Source organism: Pelobates fuscus, chromosome 2 (assembly GCF_036172605.1).
Source record: "Pelobates fuscus isolate aPelFus1 chromosome 2, aPelFus1.pri, whole genome shotgun sequence".
Taxonomy (NCBI): domain Eukaryota; kingdom Metazoa; phylum Chordata; class Amphibia; order Anura; family Pelobatidae; genus Pelobates; species Pelobates fuscus.
The window spans coordinates 314,267,208-314,283,943 of record NC_086318.1 but is presented as its reverse complement, the minus strand read 5'-3'; the positions used below and the strand labels follow the sequence as shown (position 1 = coordinate 314,283,943).

The 16,736-nt window shown below is 43.1% G+C and overlaps 1 protein-coding gene across 2 annotated transcripts in view; it reads right to left on the bottom strand.

Moving 5' to 3' along the window:
• CDK19 (cyclin dependent kinase 19) overlaps nucleotides 1-16,736 on the bottom strand; it is a 317,057-nt gene that overhangs the window by 43,966 nt on the left and 256,355 nt on the right. For both annotated transcript variants that reach the window (XR_010086622.1, XM_063443517.1), the window contains exon 12: nucleotides 10,451-10,684. Coding sequence is in view for 1 of the 2 variants with exons in the window: in XM_063443517.1 (XP_063299587.1) it covers nucleotides 10,451-10,684 (234 nt within the window). In the remaining variant the exon portion in view is untranslated. The remainder of the gene's footprint in view (nucleotides 1-10,450; nucleotides 10,685-16,736) is intronic.

Here is a 16,736-nt window from a genome sequence, read left to right as displayed (position 1 = left end):
ATGGGCGTCCGAATGGGGGGGGTAAAGGAGGGTACTTGCCCCCCCCCCTGGATTTTTCAGCTTGTGCTGCTATTTTTCATTTTAGTGTGAGAATACAGTGCAATACCAGTGCTGGCCAGTAGGTGGCGCTGTGAATGGAGAAAGGCAGGAAGCTACAGCTTATCCCTGCCTCTCTCTCATGACTGAAACCGCAGGGGAGCAGCACAGAGGCAGCCTACAGAGCAGGTAAGTGAGGGATCGGGGGTGGGGGAGACCGCATAGAGGAAGGTAAAGTAGAAGGAGCAGAAAGGTTCTGCAAGGGGCAGGAGGGGTCAGCAAGGAATAGAAAGGGGCAGCAAGAAGCAGGAAGGGGTCGAAAGGTTTTCAAGGAGCAGGAGGGTAAAGTAGAAGGAGCAGCAAGGAGCAGGAGGGGTCAGCAAGGAGTAGAAAGGGTCTGCAAGAGGCAGGAGGGGTCAGCAAGGAATAAGAAGGGGCAGCAGGAAGGGGTAGGGATGGTCTGCAAGGAGCAGGAGGGGTCACCAAGGAGTAGGAAGGGTCTGCAAGGAGCAAGAGGGGTCAGCAAGGAGTAGGAAGAGGCAGCAAGGAGTAGGAAGAGGCAGCAAGGAGTAGGAAGAGGGAGCAGGAAGGGTCTGCAAGGAGCAGGAAGGGTCTGCAAGGAGCAGGAAGGGTCTGCAAGGAGCAGGAAGGGGCAGCATGGAGTAGGAAGAGGCAGCAAGGAGCAGGAAGAGGCAGCAAGGAGCAGGAGGGGTCAGCAAGGAGTAGAAAGGGTCTGAAAGGGGCCAGCAAGGAGTAGTAAGGGTCTGCTAGGAGTAGGAAGGGGCAGAAAGGAGTAGAAAGGGTCTGCAAGGAGCAGGAAGGGTCTGCAAGGAGCAGGAAGGGGCAGAAAGAAGCAGGAAGGATCTGCAAGAAGCAGGAAGGGCCATCAAGGAGCAGGAAGAGCCATCAAGGAGCAGAAAAGGATCAGAAAGAGAAAGGAGCAGAAGGGCGCAAAATAAGCAGAAATTAGCAGAAAGGTAAAGGAGCAGAAGAAACCTCAGAAGACAAAGAAGACTGTGTGAAAATGAGATTGGAGCACTTCATTCTGGACACCACATCATAAGGCGTTGGTACCTGGGCCTGGCAGGGAAACTTTGGACCTTCTCATCTCCCCAGGTAAAAAAATATCAGTGTTAATGTGTTCACTTTTATGTACTGAGTGTCAGGAAACACAGAGGGCCGCTGGGTAGGGGTGCCGCTGATTGGCTAGATGGGTCAGCTAGCACTCTAAGCCAATCAGTAGCTCCCCATTCATAAAAACGTAAAAAATTTTTATGAATCGGGAACTAGCAATTGGCTTAGAGTGTCAGCTGATCACTCTAGCCAATAAGCGGCACCCATGCCCAACGTCAATCTGCACTTCCTGACACTCTGTTTCAGAAGTCGAATACCACTGAGCGACCTGGAGATCTGGAGCTGAAGGAAGCCTTTGGGGGTAAACCATTTGAGAGCGGTTTCACCCCTTCAAAGAAAAAGCACCCAGGGGCCTCCTTGCATCACAGCATTTTCATTTAGATAAAGTTGTTATGGTGACCAGAATGTTCCTGTAATTTGATGAAAGGAACACTATAGTGTCAGGAATACAAACATATATTCCTGACACCATAGTTGTGAAAACGCTATTCATCCTTGCTTTATGTGAAAATGACTATGCTCCTTCCCTTTCATGACACTGTAAAAAAGGGGCCAAGCATGGATGTCATTACAATTATGCTCCCCCCCAACCCCCGGAAAAAATCCTGCGGACGTCCATGCTCAGGGTCCCCAGGTTCCCCAGTGTCTCAGCGTCCCCATGTCTCGGAGCTGCTGTCTGGACTCTCTGTGCAGAGCTGCTCCCCCGCGGATCAGTGAGTAGAGAGAGGCAGGGAGGGAGATGCCGTAACTTCTTATCACTGCCTCTCTCCACACAAACAGCGACCCCTACTGGCCGGCGCTGGTATTGCAGAATAATCTATGTTTATACTGAGACAGACATTTGTATTGCCGGTATTACTGCAATACCGGCACTGGCTAGGCAGCCTCAAATACCTGAGAAATACCTGCCAACCCTAAGAAATGCATGAGAAATACCTGGCAACCCTAAGAGTAGTGTGTAAAAAAAAAAGGGGAAAAAAAAAAAAAAAGGGAAAAAAAATGTTTTTTCTTTTTTTTTTTTAAACTAATGGGCCTATTCCATGGGCCTGGGCCTGGAGCTGCAGCTCCATCAGCCCCTATGTTAATCCGGCCCTGGTCACATACGGTATTTGGTCGCCTGCGCAGAGGCTTAAAAGGTTGAATATGCAGGCATCATTAAGTCTGTTACAGTTAACAAGTGTTAGCATAGGTTATTGTGCTGAAATGATTTAGTCTGGTTACAACATTTTACTAACATATAACGGCAACGCTAATAACAACCTATATGTTTACAGCAGCGTATATGGGAGCGTTGGACGCAGGTTAAACTGTATTCTGCACTACCATAAATCAGTATAGCATAAGTATCATGCTGTGAGTCATTCAGCCCAGGCTCTACTCCCTCATTCAGTATTGGTAGTCAGCGCAGGTCATGGACTGCCTGACCTGCACTCGGCCATGCGGCATATTAATGTGGTATTATGTCAATAAGTAAAGCCTATAATAGCAATAAGGAACTAAGGTTTAACTGATCACTGTGTAGTCAAGTGCTAAGCTGTCAGTAATTCCTTGCAAAATGTATAATAACGTAGAGAGCATTTGATCATCGTCACTGAGGCATACACATGACATCATGCAGATAGAATAGGCGCATAATGCGAGGCGATCGTGTGTGTGTGTTCTGCAGGCTGACAGGCTAGTTGTCGGGAGAAAGTAAAGCACGATTCTACGCGCCTGGGTGTGCTTATGTACCTATTTTTTTCGTGCACTCCGGGTAGGCCTGATGCGCTTAATGCGTTCCAGATATGTATTATATGTGTGGCGTCCAGTGGCCTGGGCGTGCCCATTAAAATAATAGAACCGTTGTCAGTGGCTATGTGCTATAGTACCTGGTGACAATGCGTGAGAAAAGTGCCAGCCCTAATTGTGTATTTTGGTAGGCGTCCACTGACTTATATAGGTCGCTGCTCGCGGGGAGAGGACTTTAACTGTTTAAATCAGCCTGTGTGTAGCGCGTTGTGTAATAACAGTTAACTAGGGCCTCTGAGGGCAACGTAAAGCAAATAAAAAAAAAAAAACTTTTTTGTGCATATTAAATCAACAGTAGTGAATTCTCAGCGTGTATAAACTCAGTCCACAAGCATTGGGGGGACCACGGATACGAGCCTTCCGAGCGGGGGAACCGGCTGCTGATGCATCTGCGGCTGATCCCAGCGGCACCGGTCCTCCGCAGCATCCCCCCAGGCTGCGCCAAGCCTCCATCCGGGAGATCCGCAGCACAGCGGGCACTCTGGGACCCACCAGTCCACAGGACCCCCCACCTAAAGTCCGTGTGCCTGCCAGTCATCCCCTGCACCCCCACCGCGCCACTGGGGCCCCAGATGGTCGGGGTGAAGGCCGCCCTGTGTCTCACCCTTCTCCGGCCACTCGGGGCAAGCGCCAGCCTCCTCCCAGCCACCGGTCCGCCGGGGGCTGCCGCGCTCCACCCTACGAGGGCTCACAGCGTCGGGGACAGCTACCTCCAGGCCCTCCTCAAAACCTGAGGGTGACGGCACTTCAGTCCCCGCATGGCACAGTCCAAGGATCGCGGCATCTGGCCAGCGGGTCCCAGGAACATCGCAGCAACATCCCGCCTGGCCCCCCCGCCCACGTGCATCGCCTCCAGGGCCCGCTTCACCCGCAGCTGTAGCATCCACGAGACAGCTTCTGAGGGTAAGACAGGGCTGTTGTAGGCCGTTAAGTCCAGGGTGTGTGTTGATCCTGTAGCACAGGCAATAATCGTCCCTTGACTTCGGGTCTAGATAGCAGGCGGCCGCGGTTAGGCAGTCATTGCCTGTACAGGAGGCCAGCGTGTACCCCGGGCGGCTGCGTCCGTCCCAGGGCTTGCATCCTCCATGAGGCCGGGATTACCCCCACCGGCCGGGGGGGGGGGCGGAGCGGGGCCGCTGCTCTCACCCGTGTAAATCTCCACCAGCGTCCACATAGCTGGTGTGCTTTTTCTTCCGGTCAGGCAATCAGGCATCTGTTCTCTGTCTGCAGCTGCCCTCAAGCAGGCTTATGCAGGTGTGTAGGCCGGGTTCATCAGTTTTGGTGCTCCCCGTGAATTTTTGGCCGTAATCTGGTATCATATGGGTGCTCGGGTAGTGCCCCATTGTATTGCAGCATGTAATCCAGTCCTGGGGCAGGTTTTTAGCAAGTTTTATGCCGTTTTTTAGGGCTTAAGCTCGGAGCCTCCGTGTTCTGCTGCCATGCTGCTTGGCGGCCCGGCCCCGCCCCGTTAAATAGGTTTTTAATTTAATCTATACTGCTGTCACAGTGTATAGATGGATATTAACATATTTTGTTCCAAAATTCACATGTACCATGACAGGTACACTTTTATGTTGCATGAATTTCTAAGAAACAAAATAACTGTATATGACCTTGAAGTGTCTCATCCCTGAACGAAGAATTAAATATTGTGATCCCAGTATTGGATTCAAGGATTGGATTCATTCTATCACTCTTCAGGATGTCAATTAACATGCACATGGTTTCCGAGTACTGCCAAATTTATCTGAGAGTCTATTTAATTTTCTTCATGCTGCTATCTTGTGATCAAGCTAGTCTTTGCATATCATTTGATTTTGTAATACAATATATATAACGATAATATATGTCTTCAAGTAAAACATTATACCTGAAATAAAAACCAACATATTTGTGTCTGTACTGCTTCAAGAGAGATAAGTACAAGTATCACAAGAGATAAAGTATCACTTGAAGTAAGTATTTGCTTGTGTTTCTAGAACTCCTGGTAGTTAGGCAAAAGTAGTCCTACATTTGGATGGGTCATAGTGACATTGTGTCCCAGTTGTATTCCTAAAATACACAACAAATATTGCAGAAAAACAAGGGCAAAAAACAAACAAACAAGAGTAGTTGGAGTTGGAGAATGAAAATTGGGCAATATCCTTAAAAAATAAAAAATAAAAAATCACAGTTAAAACAGTCCGAACCTGGGGCGTGGCCTGGCACCGCTACAGCCAAGACGCCATTACAGACAGCTCCGCTAAGAATTGCCTAAAAACGCAGAAAACGGCAAAATTAACTTCAAGCCGCCGACTACAAACACTTACAGCGGGAAGGGGAACCCCTGCGGCATCGACCCATGCCATTCCGGTTCGGATCCGCCGCAGCCCCACCCCGCAAGACCCGGCAGAAGCTCCGGTCTGAAAGCCTGAAGGCCGCAACTTACCACGCCGAGCTCCTTGCGGACTGGAGTGAGTATTTACACCCCTACCAAAACGACCCTGACACTCCAATCATGGGTCGAAAAACACAGAAACAGACAGGGGCACCCATTCCAGAGGCGAGAGATATAGGGACGCTCCTCAAATGCTCCAGGCCCAAAACAACAGAACTCTCACCACCCCCAGCCGTCCCAGACACCATAGAGCCTCAGGAGCCTGAAGGGGGGAACGGGAAAGACAGCAAGAACCCAGACACAGCGACAGCCGTCGTAATAGAGTCCCCAAGCCCAGCACACGCTACTAAAAAGGACATTGCAGACCTTTATGATAGAATCAAGCTACTATTTGACACAGACATCGCCCTAGTCAAAACTGAAGTACAAGCGGTCACTGACCGTGTACAAGCCACGGAGGAAGACGTGATTGATCTCAAGCAGAGCCTGGCAGCCCTAGGGGACACTGTGCAACAAATGAGAACTCTGCACTCCTCTCTGACGCACAGAGTGGACACCCTGGATGACAGGAGTAGGCGCAAACACATAAAAATCCGCGGAGTCTCCGATGCGGTGTCCGCGGAGGAACTGCCGCACTTCCTTAGGCGGCTGATGGCCTCATCCCTACCCGCCAAACAAGCTAAACAAATCCCGCTGGACGGAGCTTACAGGGTCAATAGACCACAACGCGCCCCAACGAGCCTGCCCAGGGATATTATTCTCAAATGCCAAACCGTTACAGACAAACAAAAGCTCATGAAGGCGTTCCAAGAACAGGCCCCCATGGACTTTGAATCACACCAGCTGACATTTTACCAGGATGTCACCAGGGCAACACTTCACTGGAGAAAAACCATGCAACCTATTACAACTAAGTTGCGAGAGGCTGGCGTGGCCTACCGCTGGTCGGCGTCCCGAACCCTTACGGTCATCAAAGACGGAAAGGTGCACACAGCATCTTCTCCAACGGATGCCCCCACCTTTTTCACAGCCCTGGACCTGATGAGAGGCGCTGGAACTCCACCGAGACCGGCAACACATCACCAATGGGACATACCCAATGTGACACCCTTTGTTCCAGCTCGGAATCGCAACCCATCTCAGGATCAAGACTCAGTGACTTAATCGCAGCTTGAACGGCACTACTTCAGTGCACCTCCCCAATGTTGGCGGCAAAGAAAGAATTATCTACCACCGAGCCACAATATAGTGGCACCCTGCAAAGCGGACTGTAGCAATTGAATATTCCATGTTCTTCTCTCTTTTCTAATGTACCTAGTTTTGGTTTAATTTCATGTTTTAACTTTGTGTTTTATGTTTCATGGCGCATACCGCCAGATATTCCACTAATGCTGACACACGAACAGACGAACCCATTAATTCTAACCACAATCTCCCCCCCCCCCCGTCTCCCCATAGGTTAGGGGAACACAAGAACGACAGGGGCCTCTGCCACTGCCCCTCACCAACTACCTACCTAAGAGGCACACGCCTACAAACACACTGCACCACTGACTTACCCACCCTTCAACCCCTCATGGGTGGCCAGACGACACGACCCACGAAGGCAGCCGACCCCTGATAAGGCACCACCAGGAACCCACTCATCATACCTTGACTGCCACGGAAGCCCTTTACACATACACCACATAACAAGACCTCTGCTTAAAACCACTAGCCTAATTGGGTTACTTCTTGTTAAATATTAACGTCGACGCTCCAACACTAAATTGTCACTCAACAGTTTAATACACTACTTTCTGACATCATGCTTTACGTTGATTTATACTGTTTGAATAACGTTCCTGTTCATATTGAATGCCATATAAAAAGAAAAATGAGGCACTTACTACCTGGAAATGTAATTAATGATAATATCTCTGTACTAATCCATAAATGTGGAACACCCCTGCATTTCCCTTTTCTTCATTTTGTACCCTTTATATATGCCTTAACAAATAAAGAATTTAAAACAAAAAACAAAAAAAAAACAGTCCGAACCTTTTGATACTAAAGAAAATCATGACTTACTTTATTCATCACTTAACTAATAACTTGTCTCATAAAGGTATCCCTGTTGTATTTATACAACTCTGTGTTACTGAACTCATCCAAAGCACACATATTAAAGGAAGGAGCTATTATAGTCTTATATTATATATATATATATTTTTTTTAATCCTTTATTTTTTCGCATTCCACAGAAAAAGCAAGATGGCATTCAGTACATTGACATGTGGAGGAGTCTAAGCCTGTTAGGCCCGTATCGTCTGCTCTCCGTGTCTCCGTAATGTCAGGGTATTTATATCGGCAGACATTTTGTGCTATGATAGAAATTTAAATGTATATTGTTAGAGTCACTCTGAACAGAGCAGACTCCATTTTGTTATCTTCAAGCTAACAAAAGACACAAGATTTCTATCCCTTCTGTAAAACTAACCACTTTGCCAGAAGCTAAGGAATGCTTAGTATATACAAACCTGTTGATAAGAAATGAGAACGGGGGATGGACAGACAGTCTAAATGCTAATGGAATATAATTAATTCTAAACCCAGACATTTATGACAGAGAAGATTAAATAATTTAATTTTACTTTCGATATTGTATAAGATCCCATTGTAAATTAGAGGTCATACTTAGTTATAACTGTCATATTACAAATTATAGCAGAATTTGCCAGACACATAGTCTGAAAAAAGCCCAAAGAAACTCTTTGAACTGACAGTAAACTTAAATTATAAATACCGTAACCATAAAGATAAGGTAAATTATGTCAAAATAGCCACCAGGAAAAGTTAACTCTTTCCTGGATAGGAATGTTTAGTGGGACGAGACTGCCCTCTATAGACCAAATACTTAAATTGCTATCTGGAAGGTAACCACACCTCCAGTTTTCTATTGGTCTATCACCTAGTGAATTTTCCCTTTAAAAAGTTAAGAAAAAGGAAAGAGAGAGGTATGCAAAAGGAAGCAAAGAAGCAAAGAGGTGAGCAGTCGGGGGCAACGCAGAGAAATCCATGACAGATATCCACTCCAGGGCACTCAGAATTTCTTACACACCAATCACACATCCATTCAGTTCCTGAGACTACCTACTAATCTGATGAGAATATCTACTCAACTGGTAATTATACTGGTTTCATTTAATTAATCTAAATTAATTAAAATGTTCTAATAGCATGATATATGACTGGATAAATCACGATCAGATTTCGATATTTAGAAATCTTAGTTACTAAAGAATATATAATTAAGCATTCTATTCTGCAGATGGAAAGGAATAATTATATATATTAATGTGACATATCACATGTTAGCATATCGTAATATTTATCCAGGTGAATTGATTTGCCCTAAAATAAGATAAAATATCTGTTTAGGCAAGTTAAAATTCTGCTTATAGAACATGGTAGATTACTCTTATTGGATGGTTCCAGGATATGACTAATGAGCTGGTTTAAATTTTATTTTATTTAAAATTACATGAGAATAGGTCTTAATTACCTAGGAGGTATAACCAGCATTGAAAGGGTTATTCTAACTGTCAGCTAAAGTTTTATGGCCTTAAGCTGCAAGCTCTGTGTCTGTGTGTAAGTTTCACTTTCTTTCTGTGAACTACCGTCATAAATCTTGTCTTGACAATTAAGACTGTGTCAGCCATTGGAATGTGTATTGCCATTGTATTGCATACCATGTTATAATGAATATTCATTGATTATTATCACGCATATTACATATTATTATTAGTTAAATTGTCACAATAAATTGTATCTATTTTTATAACAAATTGTGATTTTATTTATATGGAATACATTTCACTTACATGATAACGATCTTTGGGATCTGAGAATTGAAATAGTGGGCAATTCTCAACTGTTTACTATTATTATCCCATAAATATCCCCACAGTAAGGCTCAGGCTGTGCAGGTGAGCTTCGAGTTCCATGAGACTTCGTTCCTTATAGGTAGCACCTGAGTAGGTAAAAAGGAGCTGCTTAGGCAGTTCCCACCTGTATGGAATGTCCTTTGCTCGAAGTTGCTGCAGTAGTAGTTGCAGGTATCTTTGCCAACTGATGGTGCTTCTATTGAGGTCTGGATATAAGGCCAGTGATGAGCCCTCCAATAGTAGGGGGGGTCTTACCCTGAGCTGCGGACATTAGTAGGGCTTTACCCTGCAGTGTCTGGAAGCGGACGATTAAGTCAGCCTGTGCGCCCGCAGTTGTAGCCCTTGGTTTTGGCAGGCGGAACATAGACGAACATAGATAGATGTGAGCCTTGGCTACTCGATACGGCTTCCAGCAAGACAATGCAGGAGGTAGTGCCTTCCAGGGCGTCCTTGAAGAAGGCCATGTCAGCTGCGATATTGGCTCTCTGTTCCGCAAATAGGGTCTTGAGCTGGTTGGCAGTGACTGGCTCAACTTCCGTGGGTTGTTTGGGTTTGGAGCCTGGCGGTGGTGCGCTCGAGGCCTCCGCTCCCACATCATAGGGGATATCTTCCAAGGAGTAGGAAGAGCCCTCATCACCCATCGCCATCTTTTCCCACACGGCCGCTTGCGATCTCAGCAGTAGTTCTCCGATATCTTGGGATGTAGGGCCTTTGTAGGTTAGCCCCACCAAAATCCACGTTTTCATAAGGTTATTGACCGGAGCTCACAAAAGTGCGGCTTCTCCGTTCCTCAGTTCTTATATTATATTATAACACCTTCTAAGCATCAGTTAACTGTGCCTGTGAAATGCTTACAGCCAAACTGATATCCTTGAAGTTATTGTATAATAGCCAATGGCCCATTAATGCATCTTAAATCTTCTCATCTTATTTCAGAATTCAATATCACTTTGGTAATGATAGAGAATAACCCCACTTAAGCATAAGAGATATATTCAATAATGAGAGCCATTGCAGATCATTTCATTGCAATTTATCACAACAATATGCTAAAATGTCAAAACCACAATTTTCATTCATGAAGTAGTTTCAGTACATTACAAAACAATCAAGTGACTATCCTTCTAGCACCCAAATCCTGCTTAAAGCCATGACATACTGGGCATCACAATAGAGAATACATCAGTACCTGATAGTCAGAAGGCATCAAGGAGGGTCCACCAGAGTTATTGGCTGAAGGCCCCATACGTGGTTTCTTATTCGGAGGTCCTGGATTAAGACTGGAATCTTGGCTGTGTTGTAGTGCTGCTCCTGCCGCTCCGCCTGCACCACTGGTACCATTAGTCTGACTGCTATTCTGCTGCTGAACTTGCTGTTGCTGAGTTGCTGCCTGCTGTTGATGCTGATTCTGAGTCTGTTGGTTCTAAATATAAAGATACATTTACTTCTTGTTATTTCCTTGTGCAAGTGATTAATGTAAAACAGCAAATTGTGTCTGTAAACGCTCATGGACAAATATTAAGCTACTAATTACGGATCAGGCAATCTAATGCATGAACAAATATTTTATCATATAGTACAGGGATTGTTTTATGGAGATGCAAATTACAAATTAGGCAAATGGTGAGTAATATTGGCATTTGATATAAACTATGAAAAACTAAAAATATTTTTAATAACAATAAAACAAATTTTCTCTCGAATCTTGCTTTTGTTTCTGGCATGATAGTGGTGTGGAATGGATTGTCTGCAGTTTAAAAGGGGATGCATGACATTATAAAAACCTTTGCAGGATATATTTTTAAGGGACTGTTGATACATACTATATAATAGCTAAAATGTTGTGGACACAAATGGAAAGCTTGTACTGAAACCACATAACCACATGATCCACATAAGGGATCATTGAAATAAGGATTGCTAGCAAAGGGTTTACTTGGAAATACATATAAGCAGGTGGCATGAAAACACAGGACAGCACACACTGTAGGGCTGGTAAAGAAACACATAGAGCAAATGTTCTAATGGAACCAGAGGAGGGGTTGACAAGAAAACACTGATGATGTGTGTGTAGGTTTGTGTGTGGATAGACAATAACAATGTGTATTAATTGTCAGCTGCAGGGACATTTATTTGGTACACTGAGTAGTTTAAGTAATAGTTATTAGTGCTTAATGCTATCTTTGTAATTCTGCTTCTTAATTATTATTTTAAAACACAGGGGGATGGCATCAAAATACTTGTACTATAACCACTAATTAGCATTCAAGAATATTCCCCCTCTCTCTCTCCCCAGAGTGATTAGCTGCTTCCCTATGTCAAATTTCATTATCTTCACTGTTAGTGTCATACGAAGAATTCTAGTTCCATCTTCAAACACGTTCCAAAATTCTCAAGTTGTAACTTTATTTGCCACATGGTGGCGCTTGGTATTACCACATTTCTCTAAACGTCATGTTCTTTCAGCAAAAGAATATAAGATGGCGACTGTAGCATTTACAGAACATAACAACGCAGTACTACAGGCAATACATTTTTATGCCTAGTTTAATCGAATATTTGAAGGTATTTTAATTCATATAATAAAAAAATAAAAATAAAAAAAATCACCTTTTCAATTTATACAGAACGTTACGTTTTTTTTCAAGATATAGAGTCTTTCAATGGCACATTACTCATATATATAACTCATATACATGAGTAATGTTGTGGGTAAACTGTCAGGAACACTTCTCTGATAGGAATAATAGAAAATGTAAACAAGAGGTACTACTTAAAAGAACAGGGCTTAGAAAAACAAGAGAAAAAAAAGTGATGCTAGGACAAAGTCTACGTAGGTAGACAGCCTGCATCTAAAAAGAGGTTTCCAACTGGCACACTCAAGAAAGGTTAGTAAAGGTGATAAAACTTGCATGCCGAGAAAAAGATGTGTGTGATATTCTGTGAAACTTTACAGTGAAGAGTTCTGGTCCCTGACCCTGACTATATTCTGTATATATGTAGGCTTGTTTAATTTATTGATAATTGCACTGTATTTTTTTTATTTTTTATTCTGCAACTGCTGGTAATGAGATATCACACAAAAGCTCTACCACTAATTTTCTCATAAAGCGTTTTCTTTGTCCATTTTTACATTGCTACTTTAACCTCAATAGATTTTTCTGAGAGATGTATCTGTGAAGAAGGTGTTGGAAAAGGGGAAATGCCTCTTTACATTTTCCATGTTGTTAAGGATGACATTAAAAGAAATGGGTTCCAAATGGAAAATAATAAAGATGGATTAATAATGAGATAGGTTAAGCTACCAACAGGTCATGTTTTTTGAGAAAAGAAAGGGAGTGTTGAATTACAATAAGACTAGATGGACTGGAATATTTCGCTGGAAAGTTGAAGACTCAAACTTATTGTTGATCTACTCACAGAAGAAAATCCTAAGGGTTGCAGAACAATGAAGGAACATATTCCATGTCGAGGCTTATATGATGTGTCTATCAATTAGTATTTGATTAAGTACCATACTACAATATATAATTGCTATAAAGATGTAACCTTTTCATGATCGTTTGTCTATATTGGTTCTTATATACACTAAAAGATGAATTATTAGCGATTGGCCAGGTCATGTACAATTTTAGGGCCTAAATAAACTACATCTTCCATAATCCTTAGAGCCATTCTTAACCCCTTAAGGACCAATATTCTGGAATAAAATGGAATCATGACATGTCACACACGTCATGTGTCCTTAAGGGGTTAAAGGGACATTATAGTCACCAGAACAACTACAGTTTATTGCATTTGTTCTGTTGAGTAGAATCTTTACCTTCAGGCTCTTTGAAGTAAACATAGTATTTTCAGAGACAATGCAGGGTTTACATTGTAGCCTAGTGATAACTTCACTGGCCACTCCTCAGATGGCTACTAGAGGTGTTTCCTGGGGAAGTCCTGCCTAGTGTGCATACAAACATTCAGTATCTCCTCCCTCTGCATGCATACACTGAACTTTCCTCATAAAGATTCATTGATTCAATTCATCTCTATGAGGAGATGCTTATTGGCCAGGGCTGTGTTTGACTTGTGCTGGCTCTGCCCCTGATCTGCCTCCTTGACAGTCTCAGCCAATCCAATTGGGAAGCATTGTAATTGGCCCAGACCACCACTTCTGATGATGTCAGAGGTCAGAGGCAGTTTACAGACAGAGGCAGCAGCTTCAGACTTGAATACAGTTACATTTGTCTATATTTAGGGAGGCAATCAAATATAGCTATTGCGGAGTAAAATTTTTATCATCCCCAGCCCACCACTGTTTTGAGTTTGATTGTAGTTAGATTCCACGTACGTTATTTAGCAAGTGTTTGCATCAATACGCCACTGCAGCAAATGTATTTTTAAACTTTCACTAGCCTCAATCTCACTGATCATGATAGGAGTTATAGTACAGCAGCAGCAATTAACTAAATATATTTCAGTCCAACATACGATTCAGGGAGATGTGTGGTCCCATTCCAACTACCTAACTTGCTAAGTACAAGCATTAGTCTACATACTTGCTGTTAATTTTTCTAGCATACTGTATAGATTGTATTTTATTACATACCTTAATAGGACTTTGTTAATTTGTAAAAGAACATATTTTTAATGTTATAATTTCTTTGCTATATAGATAAAGATCAAGATGTTCTAATACCTTCTGTGCATGGCACTCGATCAGAAAACATGCACAGATGTAAATGTAGTATTTTTAATGGCTTTTAACTTAAAGGAATACTATAGGGTCAGAAATACCAACGTGTATTCCTGACCCTAGAGTGTTAAAAACACTATTTAGCTTCCAGGCCTCCCTTTCCCCCAATAAATAAGTAGAAAACGTACCTTTATTCCAGCGCTACGCATGTCTGCCCGATCCACCTCATAATTGACACTCTTAGCCTATCCAATGCTTTCCCATGGATTGGTCTCAGCCAAGGAGGTGGGGCATCTCTATGAGGAAAGTTCAATGTCTCCATGCAGGGGGCAGAGACACTGAATTTCAGTGCTGAATAGTATGCAGAACTGCCACAGCCACAGGAAGCACCTCTAGTAGCGATCTGAGTGACATCCACTGTGGGTGTCCCTATGCTGTAGTGTAAACACTGTCTTTTCTCCAAAAATATATTGTTTACAGCAAAAGGGCTGCAGGGACTGACTATACTCACCAGAACAAATACAACTAGAAAAGCTACAATTTCTGGGGAAATTGTGTGAAGTGTTCTTGCCTCCACCATTAGTCTACAACTGGAGTGGGCGGAGTAACTGTTATTATTTATTTATATAGCACATTTAATTGCAACATTGTTGCCCAAAGTGCTTCACAGTAACATTAAAACATACAGTTATAAAAACATTAGCAGGTGCAAAAGGCCCTGTCTATGACATCACTTGCTGCTGCAGCCTTGCACAGGTCAGAGTATTTTTGCGGTTGCCATCTTCAAACGGTCGTATTTTAAAAACTATAAATCCTACAGTGAAGAGCTTTATATTGTGAGAATCACAAGACCCAGACCTACATTTTGATGTATAGTATGTCTCTGAGATATTAACAATGAAGGCACAGTCGCAGTTTAGAAATTGCCCTTCAAATGGGAGCTTTGCAGAGTGGAGTTTCAATGAATGTCAATGGACTGCGTGAGTTGCAAACAAATGGTCATATTGTGAAAACTATCAGGACTATGGCTTAGCTATGGACATTTTTAGTGGCAGCAGGGATAGCTGAACGTTTTGATATAAGATTTGTGTAGGTGGGCCTGAAAATGAGGGAGTGGTGGCAGTTTAGAAATCATGTCCTGATTTTTCAGCTTTTGCCAGCTCCCACTCTAGCTTTGCCATTCATTCCTATGGGACAAATTTCGCCACAAGAACGATGATATTCCGAGAACCATTCGCCGAAACGTTCCACAAAGTAATAGCAATCCGATCGGGAACAATCTGCACGTTTTGGTATATTTTTGTCTATGTAGGGTAAAAACTGTGGGAGGAGTTAGGGTGGCAAATTTGGCTATAATAAGAATAATAACTAGAAAAGCTACAATTTCTGGGGAAATTGTGTGAAGTGTTCTTGCCTCCACCAGTAGTCTACAACTGGAGTGGGCGCAGTAACTGTTATCATTTATATAGCACATTTAATTGCATCTTTGTTGCACAGTTACATTAAACCATACATTTATAAAAACTCTAGCAGGTGTACAAAAGGCTTTGTCTATGACATCACTTGCTGCTGCAGCCTTGCACAGGTCAGAGTATTTTGGCGGTTGCCATCTTCAAACGGTCGTATTTTAAAAACTATAAATCCTACAGTGAAGAGCTTTATATTGTGAGAATCACAAGACCCAGACCTACATTTTGATGCATAGTATGTCTCTGAGATATTAACAATGAAGGCACAGTCGCAGTTTAGAAATTGCCCTTCAAATGTGAGCTTTGCAGAGTGGAGTTTCAATGAATGTCAATGGAAGGCGTGAGTTGCAAACAAATGGTCATATTGTGAAAACTATCAGGACTATGGCTTAGCCGTTGACATTTTTAGTGGCAGCAGGGATAGCTGAACGTTTTGATATAAGATTTGTGTAGGTGGGCCTGAAAATGAGGGAGTAGTGGCAGTTTAGAAATCATGTCCTGATTTTTCAGCTTTTGCCAGCTCCCACTCTAGCTTTGCCATTCATTCCTATGGGACAAATTTCGCCAGAAGAACGACGATATTCCGTGAACCATTCGGCGAAACGTTCCACAAAGTAATAGCAATCCGATCGGGAACAATCTGCACGTTTTGGTATATTTTTGTCTATGTAGTGTAAAAACTGTGGGAGGAGTTAGGGTGGCAAATTTGGCTATAATAAGAATAATAAGAATAATAATAATAATATATATGTGAGATAACATTAAGTGGTCTTGCTATGCAAGAACACTTAATAATATATATGTGAGATAACATTGATACCGGAGAAACTGACGGAAGCGAAGCACAGAGAGATGGACACAGGTTTCTTCAGGAAGGAAGAGATTCTTTATTGGATCACCGATCGGGACTCAGAGGGACTAACGTCACCAAAATACAGCAAGTTCTGAGCCCCGGACAATAGTGCAGGCTCCTTATATAGGCACATAACTCCCCCCATATTAAGCTCCACCCGCACATTCTCTTGACCAATCAATACAAATAAGAATTAACTTCCTGCTTGACCGCATGGCCTGTCCAGCACAATGGAAGAGGGGAATACTACATCCTGTATTCTTGCACATGCTCCGTACACTACTGATCGTATCTTGCCTCGTGCAACCAACTGATCGATACGTCAGCATATGCACGTACACATGCCACGTGGTAATCTCGGCCTACTAAATTTATTTTTACCGAGATTCCACCACATTCCCCCCTTTGATGCCTCTTGATATTTCACAATTACTTGAGGCATCACTTAACCTTAGTTTGCATACACCGC